This window comes from Lepidochelys olivacea (genome assembly GCF_965140295.1).
Source record: "Lepidochelys olivacea isolate rLepOli2 genome assembly, chromosome: 25".
In the NCBI taxonomy this organism is placed as follows: domain Eukaryota; kingdom Metazoa; phylum Chordata; order Testudines; family Cheloniidae; genus Lepidochelys; species Lepidochelys olivacea.
In genome coordinates, this window is record NC_140435.1 from 17928530 (window position 1) to 17947255 (window position 18726).

General features: G+C 47.0%; 1 protein-coding gene across 2 annotated transcripts in view; it reads right to left on the reverse strand.

The window, feature by feature from the left end:
• Nucleotides 1–18380, reverse strand: part of KLHL26 (kelch like family member 26) — a 31108-nt gene extending 12728 nt beyond the window's left edge. The window contains exon 1 of one of the 2 annotated variants that reach the window (XM_084614778.1): nucleotides 18258–18380. In XM_084614778.1, the coding sequence (XP_084470904.1) occupies nucleotides 18258–18304 (47 nt within the window). In that variant the 5' untranslated portion in view covers nucleotides 18305–18380. The remainder of the gene's footprint in view (nucleotides 1–18257) is intronic. The other variant, XM_084614779.1, reaches the window with a different exon arrangement.
• Between the last annotated feature and the right edge of the window lie 346 nt (nucleotides 18381–18726).

Here is an 18726-nt window from a genome sequence, read left to right on the forward strand (position 1 = left end):
AGAAAGATTCAGGTAAAACATGGCTTAAAACATCTCCTCTTATTAGCTGTTAATCTTGGAAAGTGAAGATGGAAGAGACTTACTAGGTTACATCGGGTCCCTCTCCCAGGGCAGGATATCTCATTAATGGAACATTCTTCAGGAGTCTCTCCTGTTTAGTTTTAAACGTCCATCTCCGTGGGAGACTATTCCACAGTATAAGGCCTTGTCTACACACAAGGGCTGCGCTGCTTTCACTATAGGATATAGTTCAAGCCACAAAGCTGGCCTAGTCTGTCTGTCTTGGAAATCTGCTTTAGCCAAACACAAGTTTTTCCTTAGTCAAAATACAAGTTGTTTGGCTCAACACAGGATTAAACTGGGTGAAATTTAGTGCTCTGTGATACACAGATCAGACTAGCTGATCTAATGGTCCTTGGCCTTAAACTCTATGAATCTAACCTGGGACAGCTTTTCCCATCCAGGATGGGGAATGAGCCATAATGGCATAAGCCACTTTACAACAGTCTAACTGAACCCCATTAGGGGTTGTGCTGGTGTAACTATCTTGGTGAAAAATATCACACCTCAGAACAAAATAGGTCAAGTGGAACAAAAGCTGTGTGTAGGGCAGGCCTGAGATCTCACTGTTCACAAGTTCACCCCGTACCAATATTCCTCCTCATTTAGTTTCATCCCGTTACTCCTAGTTATACCCTCTTGCCCCATGCTCAACAATTCCTCTGTCTACTTCATGTTTACATTTTTGGGTGAAAAAATGCAAAGGATCCAACAATTAAAGTCACTTTAGCTCCTTTTGATAAAACACATGAAAAATCCAATAGCATAAGGAGGGTTATTGTTGCCCATGTTTGCTAGGGGTACTGAAAAGTACCACCCCAAAACTGTCACAAAATAAACTGCTCAAACTGGAAACCCTAAGTCCAATGGAGACAAATAATCACAACCACAGGAAACAGAAGAAGAGGCGCAGAGAAACCAAGGGGCGGGGGGGGGTGAGGGGGAGAGGCAGGAACAAGTACTGCCTTGTGTCTCACAACACCGCAGTTAATAGAAGAGGATTTGTGATAAAAACAGGTTAAGCTCAAACCAGTCTGTCTGTCATACCACAGGGCACAAAATAATGGTGCACTACATTATACTGTGTGGCCTTGCTCTCCGTGCTTTGTGCTACACGAGAAACGAGGAGAAGCAGAAGCTGGATGCCAGAGACGATGAAGCACAAAAGGAAGCCTTGAATATCTGAAAGTGCCTTTGCAAGGCTGTTCGTATCTAATTTGAGATCATCTGCATATACCGTACACTTATCACTGTCACCGTCTGATAAAGAAGAAACGGCCTGAGTGGCAAAAGTAAGGAAGAGTCACCATCTACCACTCTGCTTCAGAACATGCCTTCAAGCTACAGAGCCTTCTTCACTGTACAACGGTGCCAAGCTATTCACTCGTCTGCAAATCTTTTCTCCCTCTTCTCTCCCACACCCCCCTTTTAATAAGATAGGATTGGGGGCATTTGGGGATTTTCCTTATTTTATTTCTTCACTCTCAAAGCTACATGTTATGGCCACCCTCTCCCTCTGTTGCAGAGCCTCTCAGAGGACCTACGGAGACCTCTAGAGAAAAGCAAAGTGTTTTTCACCAAGAGCTGAGAATACTGCTTCTGTAGCACTTCAAGTTCCTCCCAATCCAGGGAGCAAGGAGAAGTGGCTGTCTATATTAACGAGTCAGAATTACCCTGGTGTAAACATTCAACAATAAAAAGCCACATTCACATAAAGCAATAACATATTCAGTGCACATTGCATCCGAGGGCTTTGTTCATCAACTTTAAGAGGACCTGAAAGCATTTGCAGGATCTGGGCTTTTAACACAGTTGCACTGCTAAGATGATGACTGCTAGGATAGTTATGTAAAGTTTGTATAATTATTCTCCTTCCCATACAGGAACAGCAGTTCCAGTGTACAGCATCTTTCTACCAGTATATCTGCATCCAGTTAGGGCGATTGTATTGTACTGCTTTAATAGACCAGTTCAAGCGGTATAGTTTTCTAGTGTAGACAAGCCCTGAGTAGGGTACAGGCAGCTCATTGTAGGTGACTGTTTCATGGGCACTGCCCATGCTAATGGCCAAATGTTCCCATAAGCTCCGTGACAGTCGCAGTTCTATTTAGTGAAAGGGACTGGCTGACTCAGAGACAGGTAATGGGACGGAACACCTTTCATCTCTCTGCTGCTCCTTGAAGCCAGTCCAAGCTACAAAGGATTGAAAACAATTACTATGTGATAGCTGTTTCGTAGCCCATGTGAAAGGAATTTGGTGAGTCTCAATGGTACATATCACAAAAAGCAACCAGAAGAAAAAAAAAAAAACAGACCTGAAGAAGAGCTCTGTGTGGCTCGAAAGCTTGTCTCTCCCACCAACAGAAGTTGGTCCAATAAAAGATTTTACCTCACCCACCTTGTCTCACAAAAAACAACTGCAGCATTTGGTCTTCTCTCTCCTGGGCAAACACATTGCATTAGAAAATATGAGCCTTACCTAACAAATGTTTAATACAGGGTTCCCCCTTTGTGTGGCCAAGGGCTCTCATGTTTCAAGACACATCAGCTCATTGTGGTTAGCCCTAGGAGTTAACATTCATTAGTACATTTTCTAACAAAACTAAACAGCAGTCTCAGGCCTTGTCTACAAGGGGGAAAGGGACCAGCCCAGCTATTCTAGGGTAACTCTCCCACATGGGTGCTATTCCAAAGTAAAAGTCACTCTTATTCCAGAACAGCGTGTCCACAGGGAAGCAATTATGGCAGAGCTATTGCAGAAGAACTTATTCCACAAAAGTTATGCTGGACAATTTCCCCATGTAGACCAGGCCTCTGAAAAATCCCAAGGACTTAATGGCCCGTGGATACTGAGCTCCTCTCTTATCCCTCCATTGTGTCTACACTAGGGAATTTTACCACCAATGCTGACATTGGTTCAGCTGAACCACAGTTGGTGCCACTGGGAGCCCTAGAGTACACAGGGTTCTGGAGGCTTCCAGTGGCAGCATGGTCCAGCGTTTATGGTGCTGGCCTAGGACTCAGGAGACTTGGGTTCTATTCCTGGCTCTGCCACTGGTCAGCAAGTCACTTCCTCTCTCTGTGCATCTATTTCCTCTCCCACCCTTTGTCTGTCTGTTTATACTGCAAACTCCATGGGGCAGGGACTGTCCCATCCTTTGTACAGCACCAACACAATGGAGCCCTGACACCAGACAGGGCTTCTAGGTGCTACTTTAATTCAAACAAACAACAGCAACAACTGACAGTGCTAAAGACAGGTCTGACCACAAGAGCCTCATGGCTACCACTAGTCCTAACCCTGATTACCAGGGGTAGCACTGGAGGGATGGTGTTTGTAAGCGTCCCTACGGTAGACAAGTCTCTAACGGTAAGACACTGCAGGGGGTGTGAAGCAGCAAGGGTAGGTTTATGTGCATGAAGCTTGCATGGGCACATCTTTTCAGTGGATAAAAAAAGGACTTCAGACTCTCGAGCCGTCGATCGGGCAGTGCTAAGCCCACATCAGTGAGGACAGCAAAACTAAAGTGAAGCCAGAGAGAATCCCTTTATTTTGCATGCGTGGTCTGAATACAAAGGGCCTTCTTTCCGAGCGCTTGCAAGGTAGCACGAGAGAGATTTTACTAAGGTAGTTCATTTAAATGCCTTCAGTTTTGTGCCTATGTAAAAAGCACATTCAGATTCCAATTTCTAAACTACAATTAGACACTTAAAATCAAAACAAAAAAAGTCAAACTCCCTCGGATAAGTCAGTGGTAGCTATGGTTACCGTAATATTTCAGATCCTTAGGCTTTATCTCACACGCCCAAATGATAAAGTTGTTGTTTTCAGCAACTCACACTGACAAATATTACCAAGGAGCAATAAGGCTAAACAGACCGCTGAAGAGTTTGCTATTGGATGGAGTCATATCAATTGGCACTTTGACTTCCAGACACCACTTCTCTGGCCCTCTTTCCCTCTGCCAAAACCCACTAATCCGGCTCCTTCCGTACTAACATGCAAGGCTTGGCATTTGGAGGAGGAGGGCCGTTAGCTGCTACTCGGCCATGTGGCTCTTAAAAATACCTGGCCCATTAACCTATTTACATGCCCAGCAGCAGCATGCAGGAATTGGAGTGGCCCACCATCAGAACAGTCTATCACAATAATCTACCATCATCTCCCTGTCCAAATTAACAATAATCACTTAAAGAAAAGGAGTACTTGTGGCACCTTAGAGACTAACCAATTTATTTGAGCATAAGCTTTTGTGAGCTGTATGCATCCGATGAAGTGAGCTGTAGCTCATGAAAGCTCATGCTCAAATAAATTGGTTAGTCTCTAAGGTGCCACAAGTCCTCCTTTTCTTTTTGCGAATACAGACTAACCCGGCTGTTACTCTGAAACCTGTCAATAATCACTTAATGATCAGCAGCTAATTAAACATTAACAGAGTGGAGGGGCTGTTTTCCAGAGAAATCCAAACACCTTTAGGAAGCAACATCGGTGAATAAAATAAATTTTGCTCATTTCTTTGTTCCCTTCCCCACCTTACCTCCCTCTTCTCTTTGTGTCCCCTGGCATCTTTGTCTTTCACCATAAATGATCAGGACAAGTACTGAGCTCTGGACTAATGTGTCTGTCCAAGCATTTCAAACACGCCCAGTGATCTGGGTGCCCAAACTGAGACCCTTTCAATGGGCCCGATTTTCAAAATCTGCTCTTTGGGGGAGGGAAGGGGGTTTAATATTTGCTTGTTCTTAAAAATTATATACCTTTACATCAACAAGACAGCAACCATTGTTATTTATGTTATGGTAGCATTTAGATGCCCCAACCGTGGCTGGAACCCCATGGTGCCATGAATTGTAAATACAAAATACACATGCTAGGACGGTGGCTCTCAACCTTTCCAGACCCCCATTCAGGAGTCGGATTTGTCTCGCATACCCCCAAGTTACACCTCACTTAAAAACCACTTGCTTATAAAATTAGACATACAAAAAAAGAACAGGAGTACTTGTGGCACCTTAGAGACTAACAAATTTATTTGAGCATAAGCTTTCGTGGGCTACAGCTCACTTCATCGGATGCATAGAATGGAAGATATAGTGAGAAGATATATATATACATACAGAGAACATGAAAAGGTGGAAGTAGCCATACCAACTGTAAGAGGCTAATTAATTAAGATGAGCTATTAGCAGCAGCAGAAAAAAAACTTCTGTAGTGATAATCAAGATGGCCCATTTAGACAGTTGACAAGAAGGTGTGAGGATACTTAACATGGGGAAATAGATTCAGTCTGTGTAATGACCCAGCCACTCCCAGTCTCTATTCAAACCCAAGTTAATGGTATCTAATTTGCATATTAATTCAAGCTCAGCAGTTTCTTGTTGGAGTCTGTTTCTGAAGCTTTTCTGTTGCCGCCAAGTGTTTACAATCTACGTGGACAAGATAGTCTTACCATCATGCTACGTGGACAAGATAGACATACCATCAAGATAGGGTTACCAGGTGTCTGGTTTTGGACCAGAAAGTCCGGTTGAAAAGGGACCCTGGCGGCTCCAGTCGGCACAGCTGACTGGGCCGTTGAAAGTCTGGTTGGCAGTGCAGCGGGGCTAAGACAGGCTCCATGTGGCTCCCAGAAGCAATGGCATGTCCCCCTTCCGGCTCCTATGCGTAGGGGCAGCCAGGGGGCTCCGAGCACTGCCCCCGCCCCAAGCGCTGGCTCTGCAGCTCCCATTGGCCTGGAACTGTGGCCAATGGGAGCTGTAGGGTGGCACCTGCAGATAGGGCAGCGCACAAAGCTGCCTGCCCGCGCCTCCACATAGGAGCTGGCAGGGGGACATGCCACTGCTTCCAGGGGCTGCCTGAGGTCAGCGCTGCCGGGAACCTGCATCCCGACCCCCTCCCGCCCTCCGAGCCCCTCAGTCCCAGCCCGAAGCACCCTCCTACACCCCAAGCACCTCATCCCCATCCCCAGCCCAGAGCCCGCACCCCCAGCTGGAGCCCTCACACACCCCCCATACCCCAACCCCCTGCCCCAGCCCAGATCCCCCTGCCGCACCCTGAGCCCCTAATTTCTGGCTCCACCCTGGAACCCACACCCCTAGCCCAGAGCCTGTACCTGCTCCCAAACCCCAACTCTGAACCCCTCAGCTCAAACCCCCAGCCCGGAACCCGCCCCCTGAACTCCTCATTTCTAGCCCCACCCCGGAGCCTGCACCCTCAGCCGGAGCCCTCACCCCCTCCTGCACCCCAACCCCCTACCCCAGCCTGGTGAAAATGAGCGAGAAGGGGTGGGGCAGAAGGCAGGACAAGGGTGTTCAGTTTTGTGGGAGTAGAAAGTTGACAACCCTACATCATGCCCATTTCAGAGATGGGAAACTGAGGTCCACAGAGATTAAGTGATTTGCCCAATATCATGTACAGAATCTGTAGCGAGCCTGGAACTGTATCCTCATCTCCTGAGTCCCACCTGGTGCTTTAACCAGACAATCAACCATGCCTGCACTTAAGCCCCATACTTCGCTCTGATACCATTCAAGCTATGTGCATACAGTGATTGGTTCTGGGAAGATCCTAAAAGGGGACACTTAGTAACAAAGACAGTGCTGTCATCAGACCCAGTTCTAATCCTGCTGGTGTATAGGAATGACTCCACCTTGGGCCCATATAAAATGATCCTAATCCTACAAATTACTCCGGCAGCTACACAGTATCCCAATCGTATAAAACAACCAGCTACTCTCTTCCATTCCTAAAATTTCAGGATGATTCAAACACACAAGGACCTCAAGAGATAGAAAGACTCAGCCAGATTCAAAGGGTTACATGGGAAAATATTACAAATTCTGTGCCCTGTCTTCATGGTACTCCTTACGGGTAATAACACTGTCTGATATGATAGAGAAAGCGTCCATGACTGGCTTACATCCTCTGGAGTCATAATCTGTTAATCCTCCAGATCCAGTCTCTAAACCAAATGACACTAGTTTAAAACAAGCCAAATACATCCGATCCCAACTACATAAAATGAGATCCTCTTTTAAAATCATGATGTATTATCTGCAACACAGTAGCATCTAGAGGCCCAAAATTGGACCCAGGTTTTTTCTACCATTTGTTTGTTTTCTTTGCCTAATACAATACCCCCCTGACCACAACCATCCTAAAATAGCCAACATTTCCACGGACTGGTGTGCAAAAGCAGAGAGGCACCTAGTGGTGCCAAGCCGCAGAGCAGGCAAGAGTTACATCAAACCTGCTTGTGTGCCATACTAAAGTGCAGTAATTCCTCCAGATCCCAAACAGGCCTAATTACTTGGGGGCTCTTGGTTTGTTTTTCATTTCCCACACTGCCCCTGGCAATACTTCTAGTTCAAGAGCACGTGCACATGACTGACATATAGAACCGGGTACAACGGAACACCCTACCCGAATGAATCCACGAGGCCACTGCTTCCGCCTTCAGATCCCTTCTCGAGACCCACCCCTGCTTCCACACCTACCGCAAATCAGCGATGGCTAGGCTGTACCTCTCTCAGAGAGTGGATTTTATTAAAAAACAAAACACGGCACACAATACTAACACTCCGTACAGAGCAGGGAAGAAGAGTTCCCTCCACTCTGAGTCACTGGGTGAAATTTTCTGCTCCGTTATGCAGCAGGTCACACTACTTGCTCACATTTGTCCCTCCCGTTCTGGCCTGAAAAAAATCTATCGATTACCCCACGTCTGATGTGTTGGACTCAGCGCTTTGTGAGGTAGCGGCCTCTGTAACCCTGCCGTGGTACAGTATTTTCATTACCCTCGTCCTTCCTTCCCCCTTTTTCCACACTCACCACAGCTTATTTCAAAGCTGGCTTGTGAACTCTTCGGGTCAGGATAGGTCTCTGTTGCTATGTGTCTTTGTAGCACTTGACTGGGACGTCTGGGCGCTACTGCACTATAAGGGTGTGTCTATACTGCAATGAAAAGCCCGCAGCAGGCCCATGCCAGCTGACTCAGGCTCACAGAGCTCAGGGCCTGTTTCACTGTGGTGTAGACGTCCAGGCTCAGTCCAGAGCCAGGGTTCTAGGACCCTGCGAGGTGGGAGGGTCTCAGAGCTGGGGCTGACATCTACCCTGCAATTAAACAGCCCCTTAGCCCGAGTCAGCTGGCACAGGCAACCGTGGGTGTCTAATTGCAGTGTAGACACACCCTAAGTGACAGTATCAATTATCTGTGTTACTTACAAATACAAAATGTGAATACAGTAAAATGGATGGAAATTTAAGGCTCAACTTTCATGACCCTCCATAAACAACCACCCACCAGATTGGTGCTGCTACCCACTGCTAATCTGAAGCAAGAATGGAAAAAAAAAACAAAAAACCCAAAACACACCATCATTTTGCCTGCCAGAGCATTTTAAATACTTCCACTTTAACGCAAAGACAAGAAATCCGGGTTTGCAGCACTGGCAAGCAGCTGCATGAGCACTTGGAACTGGCATTATAATTTCAAATTCTGTATGGTCAAATTCTCTTAATATCACTCATTTCCTGCATTTCTACGACCTTTTCACTCACCTTCTGGGTAAGGATGTGCCCATTATAAGCTCTCCTGTAGCATTTCTAAAGAGTCTTGGACGGGACATAAACCGGTTCTACGCTACGCACCTTGAACTCCAGCTTCTCTGTGTTAACTGAACAGAACAGTCTAAGTCCTACCTGAGTGCTGCAACGGCTTTTCTTTGGAAAGGTCATTTCATTTTCTATTCTCCTTCTACGAAAGGTCAGCAATTATAGTTAATATAAATTAGAAATAGAAAAAGACTTCATAGGCCCTCTAGTCCAGCGGTTCTCAACTTATTTACCATTGTGGACTGCATATGCAGCTCTCTTTGTGTTTTCTGGGCCGCATCCACACAATGTATATACTACCTGTATGGACCTGAAGTTGTCATGTGGGTCGCAGTTGTGTGCTGATTGGGCCACAAGCAGCCCTCAGGCTGCAGGCTGAGAACCAGTGCTCTAGTCCAGGGGTTCTCAAACTTCATTGCACCATGACCTCCTGCTGACAACAAAAATTACTACACAACCCCAGGAGGGGGGACCAAAGACCGAGCCCCAATACCTGAGCCTTGCTGCCCCAGGTGGGGAGACTAAAGCTGAAGCCCAAGGGCTTCTGCCTTGGGCAGGGGACATGTAACCTTAGCTCTGGGCAGTGGGGCTTGGGCTTCAGACTTGCTGGGGCCCAGGGCCAACATCAGCCTTGGTGACCCCATTCAAATGGGGTGGTGACCCACTTTGGGGTCCCAACCCACAGTTTGAGAACGCCTGCTCTAGTTCATTGTCCTACTAATGCAGGATTGTCTCTTACAATGCACTAAATGTTTACTTATAGAGTAACTCACAACGCCTATAAAGCACTTCTGAAGTTTACTTTTAAACTACATAATCTGAAACCATCAGCTCAGAAGCCTTTAGATGATGAAAGAAAAAAAAGCAGCAATCATTTTTAGTGACTCAACTACAGCATAAACATTTATACGAGTATATAGATATATATATGTCTAGCATAGCTGGCAGCTAAATTTGTTTTAATAGCTCCTTGTTGCAAATGCTCAGAATATAAATCTATGCAAAACTGAATTTTTGAACAGTTCCTAGAGAAAAAAAGTCCCCTAATGGACCAGACTCCACAATAAAGGTATATTAGGTTACAGCAACATAAATTCAATCCTAGCCTCTTAGTTCAGCCCATAATCTCCCTTTGTACTGGGTTTCCCCTCCTTCCTGATACATTTGATCTCTTTCTCCCACCTTCTTTAAGGAAGAAAAAAAACAGACCTGTTTGCTCTTGATGTGCAATGAGACACATGCATCTTTTAAGCTGGAGAAAATTATAGGTCTCCCGCATCCATTCATTCTGCTTTTGGCAGGTGACACCAAAGTATATTATAGGATTCCTGGGTTGTGGGAAATATTTCACATTTTTCATTTTGTGCAGACTTTATTTTGGGAGTACGGGAGGGAGGGGAACGGGAGTCTTTGTTTTACTAAAAAAGTTTATACCACTTGCTTCTCTTATTTTCTGTGGTAGATTATTCCAAATTCACAGCTCTTCCCGATACCTTGCTGAGACCCTCCCTAGTCAGTTCCCATTCAGTGACTCTGCACAATACCCTTTCCCTAGAGTCCAAAAGGATTTTTCCTAGAGCATAGCACGACCCTTCCTCTTGTCCTCAAACGCTGCAGTAAAGTTCACCCATCCCTCAATCTAATATGCAGTTCAGTACGTGTCTTCTGCCAGGGGACACCAAATGAGTCTCGCTGTCTCTTCTGTACCCACCTTCTCTGGAGTCGGAATCCTCCTTTAGGACCTGGGCTGTACCCATTCTTCCAAATGTATTTATGTATCCTGAACCTCTCCCTCACCAAGATAGAAAGGGCTGGATGTAATAGCCCTTTGCATTTCATCAATTCTTAACTGCACGAAAAGCAAGAAGCATTAACTTCAAAAGACAAGGTTTGGATTTGGGATCAGTTTGGTCTTGTTTTAAAGGTACTAAATTCTTACTGCAACCTTTTAAACAATCAAAAGAGGAATAATGTAACTGAAAAGCATTGCAAACACATGTGAACGGACGTGCAGTATGTGTGCACACATACCTCTTACTATGCAAAACCCAGGCAAATTCAGGATTATAGTGACCCTTCTGTCTATGCCTTCTAGGTGCCACAGTACAGCGGCACACAGCCAATGCAAGATCATATGCAATTCTGAGACCATCTCTGCCTTACTGGGTTAGTGTATAGGATGTGTGGCAGACATCGCTGAATTTCCTGGCTTTTAGGAGGTTACGGTGTTATTTTAAAGTGAATAGCATTAACAGCGCAGTAGTAATTCCTCTGCACAGACAGAATTTCCAGCTGTTTGAACAATCCTGCACCACTGAAATGGTATCTGTCTGCGTAACTGCAACAAAGGACTGTTTTCATCTGCCTTCGAGAATAAATATTTAATGAGCACAACAAATCAAAATAAAGGTCTGGAGGAGGTGCCCTTAAAGCTTCTCCCTCACACTCTGCTTCCTGCAGACCCCTGAACTCTCTCACAAACCCAAACTTAAGAAAGCAGTAGTGGTATCTAGAGTGGCAGAGCCCTTTATTTCAAAACAACCAACATGCAATGATGCAAGAACAGTTTCTCCGTAGGGCAGGGAACAAACCACTGAAGCTCCATTCCGGATAGTTTACGATGTCTTCCGAACAAAGTACACCACTTCACATAGCACTGTAAATCTTCCCAATGCCACACAGACATCAACTAGCCTTCACAGCATCCACGGGAAGTATTACTGTCCCTATTTCTATGGAGGAGGGCTTGGGGATGGAGAGAGGTGTAATGACACACCAAGGCTACACAACAAGTCAGTAGCAAAGCTAGGGCTAGAATTCAGAAAGGCCTCTTCCCCAATGCTGTGCTCTAGCCTCAAGGAACACTGCCTCCCCATAGCGCGATGCACGTATTGACTGTTTCCTTTGCAAATGCAGCCAGCTTAAGTTGAGAGGGCACACTTGGCCTCCCAAGTGAAGGAATGACACGGTAAGACACGATTTAGAATGGACAGGGAATGCGAGCTACTGAACACCGTTCAACTATAACAACTTGTAGCTCATGAGAGCGAAACAAATGCACGCATTAAACCAGAAAGACTAGCATGTGGCAATCCCACTGCGTGCACAATCAAACCTGTATTTACTGCCATGTACTAACTGTGTCACCTGTGCTAACGGTCCACAAGATCTCCATCCTTGAGAAATTTCCTATCCCCTCTACAGCAAGTCTCACCTTGACATGGTCATCGGTTTAAATTTCATTGCAGTCACCGGCTAATGCAGCCAGGAAGGGAAGTCTCTTCAGGATTTTTTCCAAATGTGAAGAATGTCACTTGAACAATTATACATTTTAACTTGCAAAGAGAGGGGTATGGTTTATGTATGTCGTGTTTTAGAATGCATAAACAACAATGCAATTGCAGATGCCTACATTGAAAAGTTCTCTGAAGGGTCTTTGCCACCCTGTATTAAGTAACCACCTGTTCACAACAATCAAAGGAACTACACATCTTTAGCAGTGACCAGGTTTTACATATATGTATTTTATACACACACACACACCAGAAGTATAAGAGGTTTTAATGTATACATGGAAGAGCTCCCATCTGAACAGTGCAGCACAGAGATCTGGAGCTGGCTTTCTGAATCAACTGTTAATCTTACATATCCTTTACAGGGGACATTATAGTGTCTAGTGGGCCAAAAAAATCAGCCCTCCCAACTATGCTTCTGTGCCCACCCTCACAGATGTCACACTGTCCTTCTACACCACTTGTCTGGGTCCATTATTCTAAGCATAAGGAATTGAAGCATACAAAGTGCAAGAGGATCCTTGTACTTTTCAGTCCCCTGACGGATCACAGGAAGACAAACAGGATGGCCAGCACAACACATGCAAGTATGGAGAAACCCAGCACCCTGCATGTGCCCAGTAAGAAAGGCTGGGATATTATCAGTACAGCAGCAATGCTTGATTTTGGGAGGGAACCTATATAAAATATTTGGGATCAGAACAGCAGTATGAAATAAATACCTGGTATTTTTAAAATAGGCCCCCAAAACAGAGTAATCTGAAAATATCTTACAAACTGTCAATACTTAAATGGAATCAAATGTTTTTCTGCAATCAACAGCTGTAGCTGGTCATTTCTGATGGAAACATTTATGTCCTGCTAGATCACTTAACCCCATTCCTATAAATCCCCATCGATAAAGGACATTATTTTAAAAAAAAAATCAATCAGGAATAATTACATTTAGGCCTCGTTTTCACTAAGAAATTGAAGTGTGTTTAAGCTTTATTTTTGAACAATCGAATTATCAGACATCAACCTGGAAAAGAGCAAGTCAGTTCAGCATTATGTCAGCAATGTAAGTAAATCTGGGGCTAATGTTTACCCGCTAGCTGACACAAAGCTGAATGCAACTTGTCTGTTGCAGCTTTAGATCACCAAACCCGTTAAAAATTGTTATGAAACATGATTACATTTCCTCGTGAAGGAAAACCAAAACGAAAGCTCATGCTCAAATAAATTGGTTAGTCTCTAAGGTGCCACAAGTACTCCTCACCTTTTCATTAAAACCATTCAATAAAATTTCACAGCTGCACACGTATACATCACAAAGTGTATTGATATCACACCGGGGGAAGTGGAGAGAGAATCCTCCAGGAATTTCTGCCCTCACTGCTTCTCCTTCACCCTGCACCCACAACCAACCTTCTCTACAGCGGCCTGGATAAAGAATGCTCTGGAGACCAGCAACCTTACTCTTGGCGTCAGCCAAACGACATTGCTCGAACATGAAGATCTGTTGGGGATTTTTAAGGGATTTTCTTTTTTAAAATACAAATAAAGTGGAATGCATGGAATCCCAGTATTCCTTCATTTCCTATCCCCCATACAGCTAATTCTAATAACTAAGAACAGCCATACTGGGTCAAACCAACAGGCCAGCTAGCCAAGTATCCTGTCTTCGAACAGTGCCAAATGCCTCAGAGGAAATGAAAAGAACAGAGCAGTTTATCAAAAGATCCATTTCCTGTTGTTCAGTCCCAGCTTCCGGCAGTCAGAAGTTTAGGGTCAACCAGAGCATGGGGTTGTATCCCTGACCATCTTGGCTAATAGCCATGAATCTATTCACCATGAACAGATCTAATTCTTTTTTGAACCCAGCTACACTTCTGGCCTTTACAACATCCCCTGGCAATGAGTTCCACAGGTTGCCTGTGCACTGTATGAATAAGTGCTTCCTCATGTTTGTTTTAAATCTGCTGCCTGTTCATTTTATTGAGTGACCCCTGGTTCTTGTGTTATGTGAAAGGGTAACTAACACGTCCTTATTCACTGTCTCCACACCCATCATGTTTTTATAGATCTCTGTCACATCCTCCCTCAGTCGTCTCTTTTCCAAGCTGAAAAGTCCCAGTCTTTTAAAATTTTCTTTATATGGAAGCTGTTCCATACCCCTAACCATTTTTGTTGCTCTTCTGTGATGCTCTGTACCTCAGGGGGAACACCCAGCACCCCCATGTTCATCCCTGTAGAATGACTGTGTGGTATCCAATGCAAAGTTTGTCATGCCGGGTGTCTTCGGAAGGCTCATGATGCACTGAGCATTGTTGTTATAGTGATGTGATAGTAATTGTTCTTACGTAATGTTATAGGTTGTAATTTCATGTATATAGTTCTGAGGCTGAAAATGTGTCTTCATGGCTTAAAATAAGAACTGGCAAGAACTCTCTAAGAGCAGAGGGTCAGCTCACACCTCATCAAGGCATGTAGGGGACAAACCCAGCCCAGCCTCACAGGAACAAAGGACGCTGGCCGAGGCAGCAACAAAAGGATCTGTTGGACTCTCGAGTGAGTCACCCCCCTTCCTTTGGACAGTTGGGGACTGCGATGAGGTAATGCTCACCTGACTCTGAGGGGGGCAAAGCCAAGAGGGAAGAAAGAACATGATAAAAGGGAGAGATGTTTGCCATGCTCTTCCTCTCTCTTTCACCTCCATCTACAGACATCACCACCAAGCGACTGAAACGCTGATCAAAGGGGAGAGCCTGGCTGAAGGGCAACCACTCAGCCTGTGGTGAGAGCTTCTAAGTTTGTAAGGGCACTGAAAGTGTTAAGATCAGCTTAGAATGCATTTTGCTTTTATTTCATTTGATCAAATCCGACTTGTTATGCTTTGACTTATAATCACTTATAAAAATCTATCTTTATAGTTAATAAATCTGTTTATTCTACCTGAAGCAGTGCGTTTGGTTTGAAGCATGACAGAGACTCCCCTTGAGATAACAAGCCTGGTACATATCAATTTCTTTGTTAAATTGCCAGACTCATATAAGCTTGCAGCATCCAACGGGCATAAATGGACACTGCAAGACGGAGTTCCTAGGGCTGTGTCTGAGACCGGAGATATTGGCTAGTGTCATTCGGTTGCACAATCCAAGCAGCTTACATGCCAGAGGCTATGCATGAATAGCCCAGGAGTGGGGGTTTTCACAGCTGAGCAGGGTAATACCAGCGGGGAATGTCACACCTTCTCTGTACTTTTTCCAGTTCTAATATATTTTGAGATGGGGCGACCAGAACTGTATGCAGTATTTAAGGTGTGGGTGTACCATAGGTTTATATAATGGCATTATGATATTTTCTGTCTTATTATCCATCCCTTTCCTAATAGTTGTTAACATTCTGTTGGCTTTTTTGACTGTCGCTGCACATTGAGCAGATGTTTTCAGAGAACTACCCACAAATTCCACAATGACTTCAAGAGGGGTCAACAAACATGTGGACAAGGGTGATCCAGTGGATACAGTGTACTTGGATTTTCAGAAAGCCTTTTACAAGGTCCCTCACCAAAGGCTTTTAAGCAAAGTAAGCAGTCATGGGATAAGAGAGAAGGTCCCCTCATGGATCAGTAACAGGTTAAAAGACAGGAAACAAAGGGTAGGAATAATGGTCAGTTTTCACAATGGAGAGAGGTAAATAGCAGGGTCCCCCAAAGATCTGTACTGGGACCAGGCCTATTCAACATATTCATGAATGGTCTGGGAAAAGGGGTAAACTGTGAGGTGACAGTGTTTGCAGATGATGCAAAGTTACTCAAGATTGTTAAGTCCAAAGCTGACTCTGAAGAGCTACGAAGGGATCTCACAAAATTGGGTGACTGGGCAACAAAATGGCAGATGAAATTCATTGTTGATAAATGCAAAGTAATGCACATTGGAAAACATTATCCCAACTATATATAGAAAATGATGGGTCTAAATTCACTGTGAGCACTCAAGAAAGAGTAGCCAGGTTTATACTAGGGACTTTTGCTGATACAACAATGTTGGTTAGTGGTATGATTTTTTACACCTTTCCTCTACCAAGGAAAACCTGAGTGTAGACACAGCCACACCCACAAAAAAGTCATTTTGCTGACATAGCTTATTTTGTTTGGGGAACTGACATAAGCCATACAGGCAAAAGACCCCTCTGTTGGTAGACAACGGCATCTACACTAGGAGGGTTTGCCACTCCCTCTCTACTGGTATAGCAATACCAGCAAAACCCCTCTTCCACCGTAGACTAGAGCGGAGGTGGTGGTGAATTATTGCTCAGTGTAACCCGTTTCATTTACACTATAGACAGCAGTACTGGAGTGTGACAAAGTCCCCGTCAGAAATCTTAGCCCAAACACCTATGCCCACTCCCTAGGAAGCAACTCTGTCCCAAGAACTGAGGCCAGTTTGAGAGATTAAGGCAGGGAGCAAACTCACTTGCTGTTTGCCACCGCCCACTTCCTCTCTCTCCCCCGAAGAAACGAGCCGGCATCACAAAACTAAGGAGGATGCAGTATTTCTTCAAAGACTAGTTTTTGTTTGGGAATTATTAATACATTCTTGGAGGAAGTCCTAGGAATTAATTAATATCTATGCAGATTGTTCATTTCAGGAACTTGTGACTAGGTTTGATTCTACTGGAGAAAATCTTTACAAAAAACGTTTACTTCAAAGGGACTGGTCTTTGCAGAAATCATTAATGCTCCCCAAAAATTAATCTTAATGCTTAAGAATTAGCAATAATTCACCACCACCTCCGCCTCTAGTTTACCAGGAAAGACCCTGGATTTGGGGAGGTTGGAGGGGGGGACGGGGGTGTCTTCTGATGTCTTTGGTCAAATATCAGAGACAAGGGATCATTAAATACATTCATTGTATTCGTTTTCCTCCCTCCCCTTCCAGTTCAGTTGCCAAATTGGACTGTGTCCTCGCTGCAGAAGAGGTGTGGTTTTGCACCAGGATAGCTATTTTGATGTAAAAACCTAGTGGAGACAAGGGGCTGTAGTTTTTACCCCGATGTAGCAAGTCACAATAAACTGCGGGGGAGGTGTGAAACAGGACTGACTTCAACTAGGTATACTCAGGTAAAAACTACCTGCATCTTATCCCAACTATGATTTTACATAGCAAATGATATCTCGATATAAAAAACACCATTTTGTTGTTGCTGCAGAAAGACAAAGTCTAAGTCTCCAAGCAGGAAGGGGTTAATTATTGGTAGAAAAAAGGACTTCTCCAGACTTTTACTTTCCTCTGTGTGTTGAGAGGGACCCATGGTGGGGAGAGGAGGGGGAGTTTCTAAGTGGATGCACTGAGGGGCACAGGGAAAGGTGGGGCATGGGGGAGGAAGGGGCACAGAGCAACGTCTGGTGGTGGGCAGGCGGGGATCAGGGTAGGCAGAGGTGCATGAGCAGGGGGGTATGTGCAAGAGGCACAGCCGAGGGGAGCAGGTGGGTGCAAGAAGGGGCGGGGCATGCATGCTAGGGGGCAGTGGGATGGGGACAATGGAGGAAGTGTGGGCAGACAGCTGGGGCCAAGCAGCAGCAGCAGAGAGTTAAGGAGGGGAGCACTGGGGAAAAGGGGGAGCAGAAAGGCTGGGGGGAGGGAAGAGAGGTCGGGAGGGGAGGGATCCAGGGGGCAGGTGAGGGGGATCCAGGGGGACGGGCAGGGAGGAATCCAGGAGGCAGGGGGGAGGGGCAGGCGGGATGGCGGGGAGGGATCTGGGGGGAGGGGAGGAATCCGGGGAGCAGGTGGGGGAGGGCAGGGGGGATCCAGGGGGAGGGACGGTGGGTTGGCAGGGAGTGATGGGGGAGGGAGGATCCGCGGGGGGGGAAGGGAGGGAGCAGGAGGAAGGGGCAGGCGGGATGGCAGGGAGCGATGGGGGAGGAGGGAGGGATCCGGGGGGCGGGGGGGGGAGGGGAGGGGAGGGGATGGCGGGGAGCAATGGGGGAGGGGAAAGGAGGGGACCCGGGGGGCGATGGGGGACCCGGGGGGGAGGATCCAGGGAGCGAGGGGGGAGGGGAGACCCGGGGAGGGATCCGGGGGGCAGAGGGGGATCCGTGGGGCGATGGGGCAGGGGGGGACCCAGGGAGGGACCCGGGGGGCGCAGGGGATCCGGGAGCGATGGGGAACCCGGGGGGGCAGGGAGGGAGGATCGGGGGAGCGAGGGGGCAGGGGGGGACCCGGGGGACAGGGAGGGAGCGAGGGGGGACCGGAGGGGGCAGGGGGAGGGGGCGATGCGGGGGGCAGGTTGGCCCCGGCCCCGCTCACCTGCTCGGCCGCTCCAGGGCGGACTCGGCCCCGCCGGACTCCGCCATCTTCCCCGCGCCGCCGCCGGGCCCGGCGCTGGGCTGGAGCCGCCGCCGCGTTAAAGGGGCAGGAGCCGAGTGCGGCCCGGCCCGGCCTCCCCTGCGGACCCCGCCCGGAGCCCCCATGGGGAGCCTGGGCCCGAGGTGCCCCCCGGCGCTGCCCTCAGGAGCCCCCCGCCCCCCGGTGCCCCCATAGGGAGCCTGGGTCCGTGGTGCCCCCCCGGAGCCGTCCCGCCCCCCCATAGGGAGCCTGGGTCTGTGGTGCCCCCCGGCGCTGCCCCCAGGAGCCCCCCGACCCCCCATGGGGAGCCTGGGTCCGTGGTGCCCCCCAGCGCTGCCCTCAGGAGCCCCCCACCCCCCGGTGCCCCCATAGGGAGCCTGGGTCTGTGGTGCCCCCCGGCGCTGCCCCCAGGAGCCCCCCGACCCCCCAT